Source organism: Chrysoperla carnea, chromosome 3 (genome assembly GCF_905475395.1).
Source record: "Chrysoperla carnea chromosome 3, inChrCarn1.1, whole genome shotgun sequence".
NCBI lineage: Eukaryota > Metazoa > Arthropoda > Insecta > Neuroptera > Chrysopidae > Chrysoperla > Chrysoperla carnea.
The window spans coordinates 35,581,923-35,602,427 of record NC_058339.1 but is presented as its reverse complement, the minus strand read 5'-3'; the positions used below and the strand labels follow the sequence as shown (position 1 = coordinate 35,602,427).

The following is a 20,505-nucleotide window of genomic DNA, read 5'->3' as shown; positions in this document are numbered from 1 at the left end:
TTTTTCTTCCGCAACTTTAATGACTGGACATTTCAACTAAACCATTATTTTAGTAATAAATATCTTTTTAATTCAAAACGGAAATTCAAATTTTTATACGGACGTGACATCATAGTACGGGCTTGTCAAATTTGTTAACATACTGTATGATATTAATTACTTACATTTTATATGATATTTCATTAAATTATACTATTGTACGGCTTTTTATTAGGAAACTTAATAATAACGACTGTAAATTTCTTTTTTTAAAGTGTAAATTATACATTGAACTGTCACCAATTGACAGATCATGTACTCATACGTCATCAACAGAGAGCGCCAAAAAACTGCGTTTAAATATGTCAAAATTATAATGTATTTAAAATATTTTTTTACACTTAATTACAGCATTTTTAAGCAGTATTTATATTTTTTACTTTGTTATAACGGTGTAAACAATGAATTAAAAATATAAACAAAATACATTAATATTCCCTATTAAAATGAAAAGGTCTATTAGCGTCAAATAGTATAACCTAGCGTCAATTACCGTCACTTTGACATTACTTGACGCCGAAATTAATTAAAAATAAACACAGAAAAATGTCAAATAATTTATTTATTCATGTAAATAATCCTTTGTTAATAAACGAAAGAAAAATTGAATTTGGAGATGGGTTGTCTACAAATGTAGTAATTAAAACTGAATTATTTGAAAAAAATGTATCAGAGGAACGAGAAAATTTTGAACAGTGCAATGCAGAATTCTTAACGAAACATGAAATATTTGATGAAAGTGATGTAGAACAGCAGTCAATTTGTAATGATAAAACAATTTTATCATGTGATATTTGTGATAAAAAATTTACTAGGCAATGCAGTTTAGTGAAACATAAACAAAGTCACACTGAAGACAAACGTTTTTCATGCGATTTTTGTGGTACAGAATTTTCAAGACTATGGAGCTTAGTTAAACATAAACAAAAGCATATTAAATCGTTTTCATGCGATATCTGTGATATAATATTTACTGAAAAAAGAAGCTTAATTCAACATAAGAAAATTCATACTGGAATTCAAGAATACAATTCATCATTAATAAAAGAAAATATTCAAATTGAAAAACAGTTAAAATCTGAATTCCTCATTAAACATGAAATATTTGATGAAAGTGATACAGAGTATCAGCTAAGTTACGAATTTTTATTCTGTAATATTTGTAACAAAAAATTTATTCGACCAAGTAGTTTAAAGAAACATCTACGAAATCACACTGAAGATAAAAGTTTTTCGTGTGATGTTTGTGATAAAGAATTCACAACAAAAAAAACTTTATCTCAACATAAACGGGTTCATACCGGAGAAAAATATACATGTGATATTTGTTTTAAAACTTATATTCAAAAAAAGGATTTAAGTGTACATAAACGAGTTCATACTGGAGAAAAACCTTTTTCGTGTGATGAATGTGATAAAGCATTTGTTTATAAAAAGGACTTATTTAGACATAAACGAATGCATACAGGAATTAGACCTTATGCTTGTGATTTTTGTGATAAAGCATTTTTCCAAAAAAACGATTTAGTTATTCATAACCGAACACATACCGGAGAAAAACCTTATCCATGCGATGCTTGTGATAAAATGTTTCCCTCGAGTAGTCATTTAGCTAAACATAAACGAATTCATACTGGTGAAAATTCTGTAACAGAAAAACGTTTTGGTTGTAATGTTTGTAATAAAATGTTTTCCTCGAATTATCATTTAGTTATACACAAGCAAACTCATACTGGGGAAAAACTTTTTTCATGCGATGTTTGTAATAAAATGTTTTCCTCAAATGGCTATTTGACTAAGCATAAACAAACACATGGTAGAATTTAGTACGCAGATTATAGTTTTTAATTTAAAACAGATCTGCAACTCCCTGTAAAATTTTTACTATTTTCGTTCTCTGAAGGTGTCTTTCTCCAGGTGGCTCTGCACGTTATATTCGTGTAGGGTCATCTATTAGTTTTGATAATAATTTATCCATTTCAATGGTTGTTGGGGAAACAATATTTTATATATTTTTAAATAAATAAACAATACGTCTTTCAAAATTCGTTAGCATGTCATTAAAATTCGTTAAATTTCTTTGTGTGTATTCTCAATTGATTGTCTTTGTTAATATTTTGTGGATTTTCTGAATAGTGCCATTATTTAAGTATTTTGACCGTTTTCATTGTGCCCTTGTTCATTAACTAATTCGTGTAATTTAGTCGTTTTAGGTGTGTTCATATTATTTTCCGATTTTTTTATGGTATGTACTGAGTTTATTTTAACGCTCAGGTCTTGTTATTCGTGTTGATTACATTGACTATTAACGAAATAAAATGGTTTTACATTGCATTTAACTTACATCAAACTAATAATTAATTGTTATTTATAATGTTAATATTAAAATAAATATGCTATTTTATTTCAAATATTGCAATAAATTATTATTTTATTAATATTTGTTATTTTATTTAAAAAACTTCACTTTATTTTATTTATTAGAAGACAAATAAATACAAAAAAATTAAAAAAAAAAAAAGATAAACTGAATAGAAATCATTCAAATAGTACCTAATTCCCGCCATTTTTTTTTAAATAGTTCACTGTAAGTGCCTTACTCCAGGGGGCTTTTTGGACAACATTTCATGTACAGTAGAGTTGCCTATAAATTTATGTAATAAATTATAATCTGTGGTTTCCTATGTCTATACAGCCCTATGGTATTATCTCTATAGAATTTGCAAATAGTATTTTAGACAGAAGATTTACCAGAATATTTATTAACTTTCAATAATTAGCATAAAAAATGATATTAAAATATTAAATTATTTTCCCATTAAACAAATTTTATCGTAGGAAATTTTTTTTTGCGAACTAAAGGAAGAGGATTTTTTTTTTAAGAGTTGGCAATTTTATTTGTTAGGTTAGCTTGTGTCAAAAGAATAATAAAAGAGCGGGTTTGTGTTGAGTCGTGCGGAGAAATAGCATAAGACCTTCGTGAAAATTTCTTCGCATAAATTTAAATTAATTCTTACAGAAATATTCCAGTTAAATTTCTATTGAGCGTTCAAAAAATCTATTATAAGAATGGATTTTCTAGAATATTCAGATATATGTGCAGAAATTAAAGGTGCAATGGTGAGTACTATTAAAATAACCAAATATTTTAAATCAATTTAAAAAATATGATTTCTTGTTTCTAATACAGACACCTGGGCGATTAAAAATGACCGATCAAAATATAATATTTAAAAATAGTAAAACCGGTAAAGTTGAACAAGTAGCAAGTAGTGAAATTGACTTAGTCAATTTTCAGAAATTTCCTAGTTCATGGGGCTTACGCATTTTTCTAAAAAATGGTGCACTTCATCGCTTCTCAGGATTTAAAGAAAGCGTATGTATAAAAGTTTACTATTCCAAATTGCATCGTGTTATTTAATGAAATTTTGTTAATAGGAGCAAGAAAAAATTGCAAAGTTTTTCAAATCTAACTACAAACAAGACATGCTAGAACGTGAATTAAGTTTAAAAGGATGGAATTGGGGTACAGCTAAATTTAACGGATCATTGTTAAGTTTTGATGTGGGAGAGAAAACTGCTTTTGAAATACCCTTGAATTATGTTTCACAATGTCTTACTGGGAAAAACGAAATAACAATGGAATTTCATCAGGTATTTAATCAACTAATACAAAAATAACATTTTACATTCCATTGATATTTTTATTTTATGAGGCATATAAGGCAAAATTTTGAGTAATACCTGATTAACGAAGTAGCAGCATCAGTAGCTCGAAAATAACCGTCTCAAATTCCTCTTTAGCGGAGCTTGTTATTCCCGTGATGCCAGCTACATGATTTCTCGAATCATGTAGTGATCACGACCATTAGGGAATATTCATGAAATTTAAATTTTGTTCAAATATTTTTTTCCCGTAACTTTATTAGGTGGACATTTCAACTAAACCATTATTTTAGTAATTAATATCTTTTTAATTACTTAAAATTAATTAATAAAAGTACAAATTCAGTGAGGGCATTTAAAAATTTCTAAAACGGAAATTCAAATTTTTATACGGACGTGACGTCAAAGTACGGGCTTGTCTTTGTTGACATACTGTTTGATATTAATTATTTACATTTTACATGGTATTTCATTAAATTATACTAGTCTACGGCTTTTTATTAGAAAACTTAATAATAACGAGTGTAAATTCATTTTTTAAAGTGTAAATTATACATTGAACTGTCACCAATTGACAGATCGCGTACTTATACGTCATCAACAGAGAGCACCAAAAAAACTGCGTTTAAATATCTCAAAATTATAATGTATTTTAAATATTTTTTTACACTTAAATACAGCATTTTTAAGCAATATTTAAATTTTTTACTTTGTTATAACGGTGTAAACAATGAATTAAAAATATAAAAAAATATATGAATTTAGTTAAACTCAGGCTAAACTTATTCTTCTTTAAAAAAAACATAACTGTTATAAAATTATTTTAGAATGACGATGCACCTGTCAGTCTCTTAGAAATGAGATTTCATATTCCATCCAGTGAATTGGCTGGTGATATGGATCCTGTTGAAGCATTCCACAAACAAGTCATGAAGAAAGCAAGTGTTATCAGTGTTTCTGGTGATGCAATTGCCATATTTCGTGAAATTCAATGTCTTACACCACGGTAAGAATAAACTTGAAGCATATTTTAAACTAATTTTAAGTGAAACTCATGCTTGAACATTTTTAAAATTTTGTTTATCAATTCTGGTTGTCGAATCAAGAGACCCTTTTAAGTGTTGTACACAATCTGAATTCATATATAATGGTCTTGGTTCCGATGAACTGGAAACTACTTGTAAAGGAGAGAGAAGGTTCCTTGTAGTTTTACAAGATATGATTAGATTGCAATCGAGGGCGGTCCAAACGCCCTCTATAAGTAATATCGTTGCAGCTATAACAGATCTCTAACTAGGTAATATGGCAAACAATAGGGTTTATGCTCGAGAAATTTGTCTACAGTCGAGACGATAAAAAGACTCAACGCCTCGAGAAATCAATCCGTGTGCTAGATAACTAAAACAACGCATATATCACGTGGCGGATCTTGAGTATCGCATCCTTGTCAATCCGCCGCCCGCGCATACTTTTGTCATGCTCGCATCGCTCCTTCATTCTGTTTTATTTGTCATTTTGTACTGTCGCTTGTGGATTATGTTTGTTTCGCCATAACTAAAAATGGTAATTCAGACAGCTGAAACTACAGACAAAAAAGAATTTCAGTTATTTGAGTCTACTGGGCAACGAAAGCTTACTCTTGAAAAAATTTACAAAGCTGAAGGAATTATTAAACCAACATTGACGTAGAATGAGCATGTTTTCTCGTTATCGAATAACATTGTCACTAAAATAAGAACTAAATATGCTCTAGTAATTTCCTTGATTTAATTTTATTAATAATTTTCTATTTAATTAAAGTCCGTTATACATTTGGGAACTGGTAGGGACCGTGACCTGTAGCCGAGTATAGTTTATTAAATTTATTGTTTGTTGTTGATTGTTAATTAATAAGTATAGTTTATGGTAACTAAAAATTTACTATTTGATTTAATAAACTCATCTATCAGTCTAATTTGTAATAAAGTAAAAATTTGAAAATAACATCGTGTTTTACTCAATATTTCTCGAGAAGCCCGAGATATCATGGTCTAAAATACTCGTTTTTGCAGAAAAAATTTTCGTGTTTGTTTGTTGAAAAAACTTGAGAAACCAGAAACCCTAATGCATCACGGCTGTTGACCATCTCTCAAAATTTAAATACTTTATTTATTCTGTGCCGTTGCCAACCCTTCTATCACAACGGATCTTATGGTTTAATCGAGTCCCATCCTTGGAAAGCGACTGCAATTTAGCTTAATTAAATGCTAGCCATTCTCTTTAGGAAAACATTACCCTTACTAACAATGAACATATAGAAATTAAATTGAACAAAACAATTAAAAATAATTAATTTTTGTTTTTTTCAGTGGTCGTTATGATATTAAAATATTTAATACATTCTTTCAACTTCATGGTAAAACATTCGATTATAAAATACCAATGTCAACCGTATTACGTTTATTTTTGTTACCGCATAAAGATTCACGACAAATGTTCTTTGTGGTTAGTTTAGATCCACCAATAAAACAAGGTCAAACTAGGTATCATTTCTTGGTACTTTTATTTGGTCAAGAGGAAGAAATCTCAATTGAATTACCATTTACCGAGTAAGTTTTCTTTTTGTTTTATTTTTAAATAAAAGTTTGTTTTTTTAAATTAAATGATTATAATAATTTCAGAGAAGAATTGAAGGAAAAATATGAAGATAAATTAACAAAAGAATTATCTGGTCCAACTTACGATGTATTAGGAAAAGTAATGAAAGTTATAATTAATCGAAAATTAACAGGACCTGGTAATTTTGTTGGGTAAGATATTAACATTTTTTAGATTATATTTAATCCCCTAGCAAAAAAGAATAACTTGAGTACGAAGCAACTGTCTGTATGTGGACGTGGTTGTTTCTAAATGAATTCACTGATTAGGCACAATGTGATGTTATTTTTATTAACTTCCCAGTATAGGAAGTTATTGTAATGGGTCCGATTTTCGAAATCAAAATTTTCAACATATCTTTACGTTTCATGATCAGGACGTCGATATTTCCAAAATCCCCTATGTAGAGGATCTTAATTACTGCTGAAATTCAAAAACCGAACAAAATATGATCATTTAACCATTTCAAACTGAGGCTTTTAAAATTTTATGTTTTTTTTTAGCCATTCAGGTACACCAGCTATAGGGTGTTCATTTAAAGCTGCAGCTGGTTATTTATACCCGTTGGAACGTGGTTTCATTTATGTACACAAACCACCAATACATATTCGTTTTGAAGAGATAGCATCAGTAAATTTTGCACGTAGTGGAGGTAGCACACGTTCATTTGATTTCGAAATTGAATTAAAATCTGGTACAACACATACGTTTAGTAGTATTGAAAAAGAGGAATATGGTAAACTATTTGATTTTATTACATCCAAGAAATTACATGTGAAGAATAGAGGCAAAAACGTAAGTATTTGTTTTATTAAAACATACGACAAATTCTTCTTGAAAGCGAAAGCAAAAAGTTTTTGTTCAGTCCACCATGAACGCTTTAGACTATTGTAGTTTCAATAAAACTGATTTATTATCTTAAGCAAACCAATGTAAACAAGTGAAAGTAAACAATTGACTGAGTTGATTGTTGAAAAGTCCTGTATAAACTTGGCCGCCATTTCGAAATTTCGAAAATTTTCTATTTTTCCCCTCCATATTATCTGACAGATTTGGATAATTATAGTCATTAGACTAATTATTTGAAGCTACCTATAAATTAGCCTTACTTGCACCCTCACGAGTAAACAAAAATGTAAAAAAAATGTTTCAAACATAAGTTGTTTATTTTTGTACAAGAAATATGCTTATATTAAAACTTTTGTTCTATCTCGTACGTTTTACAAGAAAGATTCTACGGATCCAAGACCTAATTGACCTACGTTGCTCATTTACGAATTCAAACTCACTTTTTGCGTCCTGATCACGCTTTAAAAATTTCAGCTCGATATCTCTTCGTTTTTTGATTAACCATATTTACAGGCGGGCCTTATTAAAAATAGTTATTAACTTACAGAGGAAATTTTGTTACTTCATTTCGGACTTGTCACACATTCCCAATAACTTTTGACAAATGTTCTTTTTATGCAGAAAAATTCTAACATAAATTTCCGCTAGGATCGGTCCGATAATAAACTCCTTTTTTCCTTGTCGCGCTACAACCGTATGTTTCTGTCTTAACGTTATTGCTTTCAAAGAGATTATATCTAAGTTAGACAAAGTCTCGATTTATAAGTATAATTATAATCTGGTTTTCTCAATAATAGGATAAAGCTAGTTATAAAGATGACTTTGGTGATTCCGATAATGAAATTGAACCAGATGCATATTTGGTTCGTGTTAAAGCCGAAGCCGAGGAACGCGATGAAGATGATGATGGTGGAGACTCTGAAGATGAAAGTACTGATGAAGATTTCAATCCAAATCAAGCAGAAAGTGATGTTGCTGAAGAGTAAGTAAAATATACCTGTATTAATGAAAAATTATAATAAATGTACATTTCATAATTTTTTCCCTTCTAGATATGACAGTAATCCTGCAGATTCTGATTCTGATGATTCAGATAACGAGAGTGGTGGTTCTGACAAAGAGAAAAAACCTAAAAAGGAGAAAAAAGAAAAACCAAAATCAGCTAAAACTGTCGTAAGTAGATCAATTTATTTCGCCTAAATAATATTATTTTGTATATGATCATAATTTGTTTTTGTAGTCTGAAAAACCTAGAAAGAAATCATCAGGTAAAAAAGATAAAGATAGTGATAAACCTAAAAAACCACAAACTGCTTTCATGATATGGATGAACGCAAATCGTGAAAAAATTAAGAGCGAGCATCCTGGTCTTAAAGTTACCGAAATTGCAAAGAAAGCTGGTGAATTATGGAAAACTGTTGATAAATCGGTAAGTATCACAAAAATTTTGTCCTCCGAGATAAGGTAACTTTGAAGGTTTTATTCCGAGAATTCACTTACGAATATGTGTGTGTTTGATACTCTTTTTTTAAAACGAATTTAGATATATGAACTCGGTTGACTCAAAATGGATAAAACGCAGGGGCAATTAGTTTCAGGATCAAAAATTTAGGTATGGGAGAAATTTGAGAAATACGTTAATCGAAGGTTTTGGTGATTTTGACTTCATAATTACTGCTTTGTCGTTATTCAAAATCCACCAATTTTTATTTATGTAAATGCTCAATATAATAAAAAATATATCCGAAAGAAATTCATGATGGGTTTACCTTAAAACCGTTTGAAACCAGTTTTAGTCCTTAGAAGTATGACAAATATATTAACAGTTCCACTCCGTCAGTAAGTCGATTAATTGGGACTGTCAAAACTGTATGGCATGGTTTTCATTTCCCTTGAGACGAGTTTTTTATTCGACTATCAGAAAATAAATTGTGAAGACAAAGTTCGATTGTCATACTTTTAACAAATAACTTGAAAATTTGTATTCATGGCTTCAAATCTAGAATTAGTCAGTAAATTATAGTAAACATAAATTTTTTTTAATAATTCCCATTTTTATTCTATAGGAATGGGAAGAAAAAGTTAAAGAAGATAAAATCAGATATCAAAAACAAATGGAAGAGTATCTTGCAAAAGGTGGTGGTGAAGGCAAAGAGAGTAAAGGCGGCTCAGATAAAAAATCTACAAGTAAAAAACCAACAACTTCAAGTCCACCAAAAGTATCTGGAGTATTCAAGAGTAAAGAAATTATCAGTGATGATAGTAGTTCTGATAGTGATGCATCAAGTAAACCAGCTAAAAAGAAAACTAAAACTGATGAGAGTTCTGATAAAAAGGCTGCAAGTAAAACTGACACTAAGAAAAAGGAAGAAGAAAAAAAGAAAGATACAAAGAAAGATGATAAAAAAGAGAAAGACACAAAAAAGAAGAAGGATGACGATGAAGATGATGACGACGAAGAAGATGGGGATTTTGATGAAGAAGAAGTGGAAACAACACCACCAAGTAGTGATAAATCTGATGATGATAGTGATTAAGTATTATATTGTAGTTTTTTATGTTTAAAATTAATCCATTAAAACAAAATAATTTTTTTTAAAGACTATTGGATTATTTGATGATTCCTGAATTTAAATGTTGCTACATTAAAAGTATATTGAATTATTTATAACAAATTTTTCTTGCGTGATCTTAATATTCTTCCCATTTGTTTTTATATTCTTGTGAATTACGTTCAGAAATATTTTTCCTGTACCATACATAAACAAATCAAGAATTACATTCATAAGCAACGTAAAAAAACTAGGCGCTCCATTTGGGCACCTCCAAAAGCCTCATTTAAATAAGTGAGTTAAATTTAAAATGTACATGAAGATTATACCTACTTTCTGAAAAATGTTAAAATACCTACCAAAATACCTTTTCAAGCGAATCTTTTCGGGCCACAAAATTGCATTTGCAACTGAAAGTATTTGTTGTGGTAGCCGAGAAATGACGAAGGGTCTTATTCATATTTATTCGATTATTGTTCTATTTAATTTAAAAATAAATAAAAAGAATAAATTCAACAACATTGACCAATATAGGATCATTTTTTATTTAAAAATAATAACATTTTTTTAAATAAATTAAAAGAAAACAAAACGTTAATTAATTAACATCACAAATTAGTTTTGGTAAATTTTGCCACGTATATTATGAAATGATACTAAAAATACTTTTTGTACTAATACTTGTTTTTATGTTGTAAAATTCGATTTTAAAATTGTTTTATTGTCCATTTACTCCATTCATCCACAATAACTTTATTTAGTCTACATTTTATGTTGGATAAAATATTTAACAGCTTTTAAATTTTTTACATTTTACAATAATTAAAGTTGTATGTTGATTGTAGAATATGCACCGCATGCGTAGTATAAGCCATATTTTACATTTATATGACAATTATGGAACGTCGATTCGTTCTATATCTACATATAACTTTAAATTGTAGAATAAGCTTTACGAATACGAGTTTTAAAGCTCAAATTTTTCCATACACAAGCGTAAATCCACGTGAATGAACAATATTCCTTTTAAATATCAATCAATAACTAGCAGTTCTTTTTTATTAAATCTGCATTCCATTACACGAAGCTTCTATAAATCAGAAGTAACTGAAAAGCATTTTACAAATGATGATAAATTGTCTGTTGCATGTGTAATATTATAAGCCATTTGTTATTTTTTATAAAATATGTAGAAATCATTAGGTAGTGCAGGGTAAAGTTGCTTATTTGGATTTCCGCTTGTTGTAAACTGTCATTAAATTAAATTTACACCATAAAATATAAAAATAAATTAGATACTAATTTTCTGTCTATAAATTTGTCTAATTTACTTCTTTCAACAATAATTATGATATATGGATTATAGATGGATTTTTTTCTAAATCAGTTGCTTGTAAATGTTTCATATACGCCAAAAAGCATGTCCAACAAAGACTACACATACTAATGAATACAACACGATTACGTTCAGGTATTACACAGAAATTGAATGTTGCTACAAATGGCCATACAGCTGCACCAATCTAAAAGTTGAAATAAAAAGTGTCAAAAAAAATTTAATTGATACAAAGAATTTTTATTAGCTAATACCTGGTATGTTGGAAAAAATTTCACACGAACTTCTTCACATGCTTCTCTGAATGATTTCATTTCTAATATTGATATACCAAAAAAGAATGATACCATTGCAAACGGTGTATACGAAAATTGTTCAACAATTGCCTGAAAATTAAAAATAATTGTTTGCATAAGTAACTGTAAATTAGCACACTTCAGAATCAAGATTGGATTGTAGCTTATAACTTATTGATAATCACAGGCTTAGAAAATAGGGTACTATACTCTGCAGGGTTTCTTTTCTTTTGTAGATGACATATGTTTGAAACTCGATAAATAAATTTAATCGAGGAAAATTCCTCAAACGAAAAATGTTAGTTTCAAAGGCACACAAGCCCCTTTTGTTGGAATTATTAGAAAATTTGTTTCGAAGAGAGTCTAGATTTCGCTGAAGTAATTATACGAAATAACAATTTTGGGTAAAACTTTTCAGTCCATTTTTGTCTAAACTGACGGTTTGCGGAAAAATGTTTCGAACAAAACATGTCTGTTATTTCTAATCAACAACAACTTTCTAATTTAAAGTGTTCATCGATCGATTAACAATTATAGAGTAGAATGAGCTTTTCATTAAGCTTAAAAAAATAGGTCAAGTTTAATGTCGTTTAAGATTTGCGCTTACACACCCAACATTTTTCGCTTAAAGCTTTTTTATCAATAAAAGTTATTTTTTGAGTCTCAAGCATATGTAAACTTAAAAAATCACCCTGTACATGAGAAAAAAATCTAAAAGTACATTATTGAGATAGCTAAGGCAAAAAGCAAACGAAAATTGTTATTTTTAGTCATAGTTCATTAAACAACAAAATAACAACATGAAATAGTAGCCGTCATGTTATTATGTCATACGATTGTGCTAAATAAAAAGTTTAAATTATAAACTATTATCATACAAATATCAGCGCATTTATTTACACAGCCAACTGACGTCATGACTTCAGAACAATTAATTATCATTATTAGAGCGTTTTCGTCAAATGTAAAATTTAAATCCATTTTTATGCAATTATCGATTGAATAAAAAATTGTTTGTGTTTTATTAGCACTATAGAATCGAATTGAGAAATTTTAAAATTGGGAGTAATACCCTATTAACCAGTAAAGTAGAGAGGCATTAGCTAGTTATGGATAAAATGTACTATTTCGCTAAGGTTAACGATAAAAAAAATCCTGTATTAATACCTTAGTTACTGCCGTTTTGAAATCACTCTTAGGCCATGCAATACCAGCTATACGAATCCATGAATATAATGTAGGTGCAACATATAAACCACCATAAATGCTAAATCGTAATGCTTCCATCCAATCATAAGTGTCCCATCGACGTCCTAATATCGTCTGTTGTATGATATTTGATGTTGGCCATATTATCGAATACGAGATCATTCCACGTACAATTGGATGTTTCGTTGTAAATATTTTAAATTGTGCTAGCATTGATAATTTTTGCATCAATTTCGGTGTTGCTTTTAACGCAGCCGCCATTTTGTTAATATCTTATTAAATATCACAGAACAATTGAACACTAAATTGGTTAATAAATTAATTTTCTCTGAAAAATTGAACTAGAAATGTTAAAAATTGTTTAATTAACGTTATAATTCTTTTATTGAAATAACATCGTCGTTTTTTAACGGATTAATTTTGGTCGAATGTTTAACGTGCGCTAAATATACTGTCCACAATAAACTAGCAAAACTTGTTAGAACAACACGATTTTTTTCTGGTACAACTGAATATGATATTAGTTGAATTGCTGGCCAAAAACATACTCCGGCCTGAAAAAATTAAAATGAACATCAATTTATTGAATAGAACTTCTTTTTAAATTTATTAGAATTGTGGCTTTAATCTGCATGCATTTCTAAATCAGGGAACTTTGAAGTTTCTACTCTTGTTATATTAAATTAATAATAAACATACAATAAAAAGAACACAGTTAATCCATTTAAATTTGTTGTCAGGTAAATAATATTTTTATTAAGGGAATTGCTCTGAGTGTAAATTAATTAATTACTGAGTTATCATCGAATTTTCGTATGAAATTGATTGGAATTGAAGAAATTTACCTTATACGTTGGAATTAATTTTTTCTTAACTTCCTCTAAACATTCAAATGTTGATTTTCCATCCAATGCATTTATAAGATACAAAAACGAAGTTATACCAAAAGGTGCATAAGTAATTTGTTCAAGTGAAACCTGAAAAAAAAACATTTAATCAAAAAACCTATATTTATTACAAAATTTCCATTTACACATGTTGAAAATATGACTCAAGCTTTGTAGAAAGAAACCCAATTACCTTGTAGATAGCCGTTTTTAGTGTCATTGCTGGCCAAAGTATTCCGGTTAATCGTACCCATGCATACAAAGTGGGTGCCACCCATAATGCACCATACATACCAAATTTAGCCACTTCTTTCCAATCATAATCTGTTTTACCAGCCATACTCTGTTGGATTATACTTGCAATGGGCCATGTTACTACGTATGTGGCCATACCACGCGTAATTGGATACGTATTAAGAACATGCTTGAATTTTGAAAGTACAAGCATTTTTTCAGTTTTTTTTAATCAGCACTAAAAAAATTGTTATAAAAAACTGAACTTTATAGTTAGACGAATGCTATTAATGAATTAATGAAATACTTGATGTTAACACCTAAGTCAATGAAATCATGCAAAATAGATACAACAGTTTGATTTTGATCTTGTATCTAAAATTAATTCGACAAAAACTATTCAAGGTTTTGTTTATTATCAATTTAATTAATTTATTCAACTAGAAATAATATTTATATTGTTCCTTTTTTTAAATACTTTAGACATATTATTTATTATCTTAGTTATAATTACTTACAAAATAAATAGTATTTCGTCATGTATTTTATAAGTTTTTATCAGCTGGAATTTTATTTTAATTTTTTTCCTCTTATAAGAATTTAGACCAGAGCGGAAAGTTTTTAAAAAACTGCCTATTAGTTCATAGACCGACCTGTATTATTTATTACTTAGAAGTTGTCTATGATTTTTATTTTTCACGGTAAAGTTGAGAAAACTATGTACTAACAAGAAAATATTTTCATTATCTAATCGAAAATATCATAATTTTTTACGGAAATTTGATTTTAATCAAATAGTTTTAATATAAGTAGTTTGAATATTCAAAGTCTTGTATGTTAGTGGAGAAAAGGATCTATTAATTTTACTAAAAAATACAGATTGGGCTGTATTAATCTCCACAATTGAATATTTCTTCAACGAATTATTTTTTGGAAAAATAAACCAAGTAAAAGTTGCTCTTGTTCTAAAATTGGATGGAAAGAGCATCTAAATGTAAAGTTGAATTCGACTAAATTTTTTTATCACCTCAGGTAGAGAATTTTCACTGCAACGGTAGTAAATTGAACCTTAAAAAGATGACGTTATTGTTGAGTATCGCGCCATAGAGATTATACGTATAAAACTCTATTTTGCATGAAAGAGACGGGCAATATTCTTTGAATGCTTATAACTTCTTCGTTTTAGAATTAATTTTAATTTAACTTTTAATTTTTCATTATGGTATCAAGTCTACTTTTACATTTTTATGGGTAATGTGACAAATTCGAAATCAGTCAGCTATCTATAGAGAATTTCTTCTTTTAGAGTAAGTAACAAGCATTGCAGATGAATTATTTGCCAAAATTGATGTTCATGTATATTTGAAGACAAGCAACCGAAAATTTCCCGAAGATTAGCAAAATCAACCCAATTAACGCGCGCAAATATCTATTTTTCTATCCACGCGTCTTAGAATTAATACGTCTTTCCTATATTGTTATATCTGTCACACGTGGATTAAATTCTACACAAATGAACGTAGTGTGCTATAAACATACCATATATTCACAATTATCTATCATTGCGACATACTTGATTATGAGAATTTACCGTGTTTAGCGACTATATTATCATCTTGTGAACCAGGGTGAATCATAAAAACATTCGCCCTTCATTTTTTCAAAACGCAGTAATAAAGGAATATATATAGTATTTCTAAACTACTTCTGTATAAATAATTTTTAATTTGAGGTTCGTTTGATGTATAATAACTTTAAGTTCTTAACACATTTTTTCCCACACAGCCTGTATATTAGATTCCTAACATTCATCAAGGCATCATTTTAATGACGAAAACGATTATATCACGTTCTAAAAAAATGATTCACTATGACGTAGGTACTAAAGATCAGAATATTCAGCAAGCTTAAAAATCATTTTTAAGGTTTTCTAAATTTTAAAATGAAAAATATTAATATTTTTTTGATTGAATAATTCAACTGAAAATATTTTTAATTAAAACTAATCATAGTTCATCTATTAATAGTTTAATGTATTTCCCAGAGAATATAAAACTAATTCCGCATATTTTCAAATTTTCCCTTTGTGAATTTTTGTTTAAAAGAAATATGGAATTTATTTCAAGATATTTGTTTACCTATTTAGCAAATATTTTCTATTTAAATTTTATCTTAGTTTTTATCAGTCAAACAATTTATTATGAATTGATAAAAATATTTTAAATGGACAAAATTTTAAAACTCAAAACTTAACATAGGTTGCAAAAAAGAACAGATTTAATATTTCACTCATAACAACAATTAAAATATGTTTCTTGTTAAAACGAATTGTTTAAAGTGCAATTTACACAAAAAAAATACAATTTTTACGAAAAAATAAATTTAACTTACAATCTTTTTCGATTTCACATTATACAAAAAATTATGCGCCCTTTATTGTTAAAACACGTCCGAAAACTGACAATTCGATTTCCGTTCGAATATTTGCGTATGTTTATTTAGAATGTTATAACCATGAATATTTCAGGCCAAGGTTAACACAAATATATTTCAATATAAATCATATGATTTTATACACACGCGTTGATTCTTGTTGCAAAAAATTTTATGAACGAGTTTATTAATTCCGTTTTACGAATTTGTTCATGTGTCTATCATATCTCATTATTGGCCAACAATGAACTGATTACGTGGACATTGAAATTTTCCTGCTTAATTAATTTATAGGAAAATGATTTGGTTGGAGGAATAGAATTCATAGAAAATCGTTAATGGGCATGTGTAATTAAAATTTGGCACGTTTAATTTCTATTCTATTTTTAATATGTTTATGATAGACAGTTCGTCTTTAAGGATGCTGTGTCTTTGCAAAACTCCAAAATATCACTTAATAATTATTATTTTAAAATCTTTTTTTTTTTTTTACCTCCATATACGTAAACAATACGGAGGCTGTGTTCTACCTAAATAATAATAATTAAAGGCTGTTATATTGAGACATCAATCCACCTAAAACTTTGACGTTGGGTGACGTCAAACCAAATAGAAGCAATTTTTGATTACCATACTAACTGTGTTCGGCACACATCGAACACAACTATTGTTATAGATTGCTACTGACATAACATTCCGTTTGGTTCCCATGGCCCTATACCATGGCTCGTTAAGCTGTATGAGTTCTAAGCAAAAGGTGGCCATTCAGTGTGTCATGGTGTGAACACCCAGTGTTATTTATTAAAATTATCACCAAAATGGATAAACTAAACTTCTCTGGGCGGTAATATTACTGGGTACAAGTATCGAAAAAAACATAATAGTACTAACCGAGCGCGCAGTTCAATTAAACGCAGCCATTAATGACTTAATGACTGCACATAGCCGAAAGTGCCCAGGAAAATTCCGATTTACAATTAGGGTTTGCACATATTGATTAATTATTTACCTGATAAATTATCATGGAGAGTAGGGAAAATGAAAACCATCTCTGTACCTATATAAAGAAGTGTCGATCGAAAAGCAGCAAAAGGATGGCGCTGCTTTACCAAAAGTGTTAAGTTTTAAAAGAAAGTATATTAAAAATAACATAAAGATCTAAACAACTTGTTAGAGAAGGAAAAAGAAGTTCCTACCAAACACCTTTTGCTACGTTAGCGCTTTATGGTGAATTTTTGAGTTAATTTGCTGCTTACTGCTGGATGCTTTTAATTTGTCTCCCATACAAGATTATCCTTATCTCTACCCTTCATATTAATTATGTATTTCACTTATTATGCCCAAAAACTGTTGTATTTATAAAATTTATAGGCCAACAATTCCTGATTCTCGTCTTCAATCACCAACTAAAGTGAGTATCTTCATGGAAGTCACATGGTATTCGCACACTAGTTGCTACCTTATTTATGCGTTTTGTTATTTTTGTTTAATACGCTGCCACCAGTGTGTTAGACAAAGATAGTAATGTACATATAAGTATTAACTGAACAATCCTAATATTTTCATTAATTTCTCATAGTCTAAGCGCCCATAACAAAAAAAGGCACCTCAAAATTATAAAGTGGCTGCTACTAAAGGCTAGTAAAACTTGTTGATTGTAATTTTTTTCTGTGCCCGAAACATTTGTAGGGTGTTATTTAAATTTTTATAAAATTCACAATTGTTGTTTATAAAATCAGACTTAATTTTGAATGCGCAGAAAATGAAACTTAAAAAAATAACTCTGTCATAGTTAATTAACATTTGCGGGCATAACATATTTTTCAAACATTTTAACTTTATAATTTTGAGGTGTTCGATGGGATGCCTTTTTTGTTATGGGCGTTTAGACTATAATTCTCAACAATATGTTCTTCTTCATGTAAGTTTCAACAATGTATATGCTCATGCTTTATTATAGTCATAGAGCATTATCCAATTCTATGATTATAGTTACCTTGATAACGGGAATTGTTTGAAACAAATTTTGACAGCTGTCAAAATGTGAATCGGTGAATTCGCCATGGAGTTTTTTAAAATTTCAAGTTATTATATTTTCTCATTGAGTGTACTACTCTTAGCAATGATCGGAATTCTTATAAATTTTGAATATTTAAAACTTTTGGACTATGATGATATTAATCTTGGTGAAGTAATAGATATTGTTCCGTCAAAAACATTATTCACTAACGAGGAATTAAGTGAATTTAATGGAGTTAATTCAAATAAATTATATATTTCAATTCTTGGTAAAATTTATGATGTTACAAAAGGTACAAAACATTATGGACCTGGAGCACCATATCATGCATTTACAGGACGTGATATTTCACGATCTTTTGTAACTGGTGAATTTACATCGGAAAAAATGACTGATGCAGTTCTAGATTTACCATTAACCGACTTAAAATCGTTAAATGATTGGCGAGTATTTTATGAACAAGCATATACATTTGTGGGGATATTAATTGGTCGATATTATAATGGAGATGGTTCTCCTACACCATATTTATTAGAATTAGAGAATCGATTCAAGGAAGCACAAGAAGTTGATATGCATAAACTTAAATTACGTTATACTTATCCACCCTGCAACGTACAATGGGACTCCGAAATAGGAACACGAGTTTGGTGTACGACTTCTAGGTGAATTTTCAATACAAAAATTAATTTAATTTTTTTTAAATTTGAAACTTTTGTTTGTAGTGGTGGAATCAAAAGAGATTGGGTTGGAGTTCCCAGGAAGTTATTTGAACCTGGAGCGAAGCAGGCCCGCTGTGCTTGCATATCATCAGCTCATTTATTACAAGGGAATTTAGAAGAATATGAAAATTGTCCGAGTGATAGTATAAGTTGTTATGTTAAAAGTGATAATTGAATTTTAATGTATTTATTTAGTTTTAGTAAATTTTTATATTTTTTTACACAAGATAATTATTTAAAAATTTTAAACCATTTTAACAAAGTCGATAACTAGCACCCTCCAGTGAGAAGCTTATAAAATATCGTATTTGTAAGATGAATTTATGAATAATGGCGCCAATTTTAATATGTGCATACTTGTTCGGTAAAGTGTGATAAAATAAACAATTTTTTTAAATTTACATAAAGAAATCAAAAACCATTTTGTAATAATAAATTTATTATAATTCTTGAACACTATTTGTACTTTCTAAGTGGTGTGTTTAGTGGTACTGATTAAGATAATCGGTTAGTGTGATAATTTATTAATGGCTCGTTAGATAAAAATTTATACTTATATACAAATATTTTGAAATACATTTATCATAACTAACACACTAAAGTGAATATAATTTTAGAATTGATTTTAGCCCATATATTCCAGAAAGGATTGGGGAAACAGTATTGTTACATTTCTTGTTTAATAGTTACAAGTCACGAAAAGAAATATAGTCGTTGAAATGTTGACATTATCCTGTTGAAAAATAATGACATTATCTTATTGATGAAAAATCACTTTTTTCCTGGAATTAATCTTGAAAACAGTCCAAAATAGTCCAAAGTTAAAATAGAAAAAATAACAAATATAATTTTCTACAAAAGTGTAAAGTTCGTTCTCTAAGTCTTCAATCCTACTCAAGCCAAAATTTATATAATTTTTATTTTCGAGATCTTTCCTAGAAAAGATTAAGATGTGCAAGAGTTGCAAGCAATAGGTAAGTATTTTTCTGGATAATTTTTTTTGTCTATATACTAGTAACTTTTTATAGAAAAAAAAAATGTGTGTACTTATTATATACGCGTAAGTAGTTATACTTATGCGGTAATAACAAATATAATAATTCATAAATAATGTATACCAATAATACTTACTACAGTTAGCATCTATTACGTTCATAACTGGATAGAGGAAATATGGCATAAAATATAATTAAGTATCTTGTATTGAAGCATTTCCAGCGCTTCAGAATGAGCGGTTAGGAACTAAATAAAACCATTCAACGGTTTATTTTTATGGTTCTAGCCACTCATTTGGTGGTGAATTATATCTCAAATTCAGGATTTGAGACCAATTTCAGCACATAGAATCCTCTATCAAGTTATATAGAGATCAGTGCGTTTTACGTAGTCAGTATTTATTATAAGTGCATCTTGCTCTCTAATAGTTTTTAATAAAAATGCGATCATATTCAAAATTCACGTTTTTGATTGAGAGTGAAGAATATTGAACTTCTCGTTGAGTTTTATCATTTTATATTTCCAAGGTTTCTTTCATTCTGCGCTCAACTCTCTTTTAATTCCTGAAGGTATAGTATTCGCTTTCTCATCAAATTTTGTACGGGATAAAATACTAACAGACTAGGTTA

The 20,505-nt window shown here is 28.8% G+C and overlaps 5 protein-coding genes across 6 annotated transcripts; 3 read left to right on the top strand and 2 right to left on the bottom strand.

The window, feature by feature from the left end:
* The first annotated feature begins 585 nt into the window (after positions 1-585).
* On the top strand, positions 586-3,073 carry LOC123296000 (zinc finger protein 271-like). Its single transcript, XM_044877461.1, has 3 exons — positions 586-794; positions 855-1,713; positions 3,059-3,073. Exons 1-3 carry the CDS (start codon positions 586-588, stop codon positions 3,071-3,073), a joined length of 1,083 nt encoding a protein of 360 aa, XP_044733396.1.
* Positions 2,932-9,791, top strand: LOC123297001 (FACT complex subunit Ssrp1). Its single transcript, XM_044878750.1, has 11 exons — positions 2,932-3,159; positions 3,230-3,415; positions 3,478-3,693; positions 4,533-4,711; positions 6,054-6,293; positions 6,366-6,494; positions 6,846-7,137; positions 7,989-8,173; positions 8,244-8,364; positions 8,432-8,620; positions 9,258-9,791. Exons 1-11 carry the CDS (start codon positions 3,109-3,111, stop codon positions 9,726-9,728), a joined length of 2,259 nt encoding a protein of 752 aa, XP_044734685.1. The 5' UTR covers positions 2,932-3,108; the 3' UTR covers positions 9,729-9,791.
* Positions 9,792-10,438: 647 nt separating this feature from the next.
* On the bottom strand, positions 10,439-12,977 carry LOC123294513 (PXMP2/4 family protein 4-like). Its single transcript, XM_044875567.1, has 3 exons — positions 12,543-12,977; positions 11,334-11,465; positions 10,439-11,266 (listed from the first exon to the last, which is right to left on the bottom strand). Exons 1-3 carry the CDS (start codon positions 12,843-12,845, stop codon positions 11,090-11,092), a joined length of 612 nt encoding a protein of 203 aa, XP_044731502.1. The 5' UTR covers positions 12,846-12,977; the 3' UTR covers positions 10,439-11,089.
* Positions 12,956-16,408, bottom strand: LOC123294514 (mpv17-like protein). Of its 2 annotated transcripts, none has more exons than XM_044875568.1 (4): positions 16,097-16,408; positions 13,665-13,943; positions 13,430-13,561; positions 12,956-13,138 (listed from the first exon to the last, which is right to left on the bottom strand). In XM_044875568.1, exons 2-4 carry the CDS (start codon positions 13,917-13,919, stop codon positions 12,956-12,958), a joined length of 570 nt encoding a protein of 189 aa, XP_044731503.1. In that variant the 5' UTR covers positions 13,920-13,943; positions 16,097-16,408. The 2 variants fall into 2 exon arrangements, with proteins under 2 accessions (XP_044731503.1, XP_044731504.1); XM_044875569.1 differs by lacking the exon at positions 16,097-16,408 and adding an exon at positions 14,224-14,242.
* Positions 16,409-18,164: 1,756 nt separating this feature from the next.
* LOC123295687 (neuferricin) lies at positions 18,165-19,219 on the top strand. The gene is made up of 2 exons (XM_044877108.1): positions 18,165-18,823; positions 18,884-19,219. Exons 1-2 carry the CDS (start codon positions 18,201-18,203, stop codon positions 19,053-19,055), a joined length of 795 nt encoding a protein of 264 aa, XP_044733043.1. The 5' UTR covers positions 18,165-18,200; the 3' UTR covers positions 19,056-19,219.
* Positions 19,220-20,505: the final 1,286 nt, after the last annotated feature.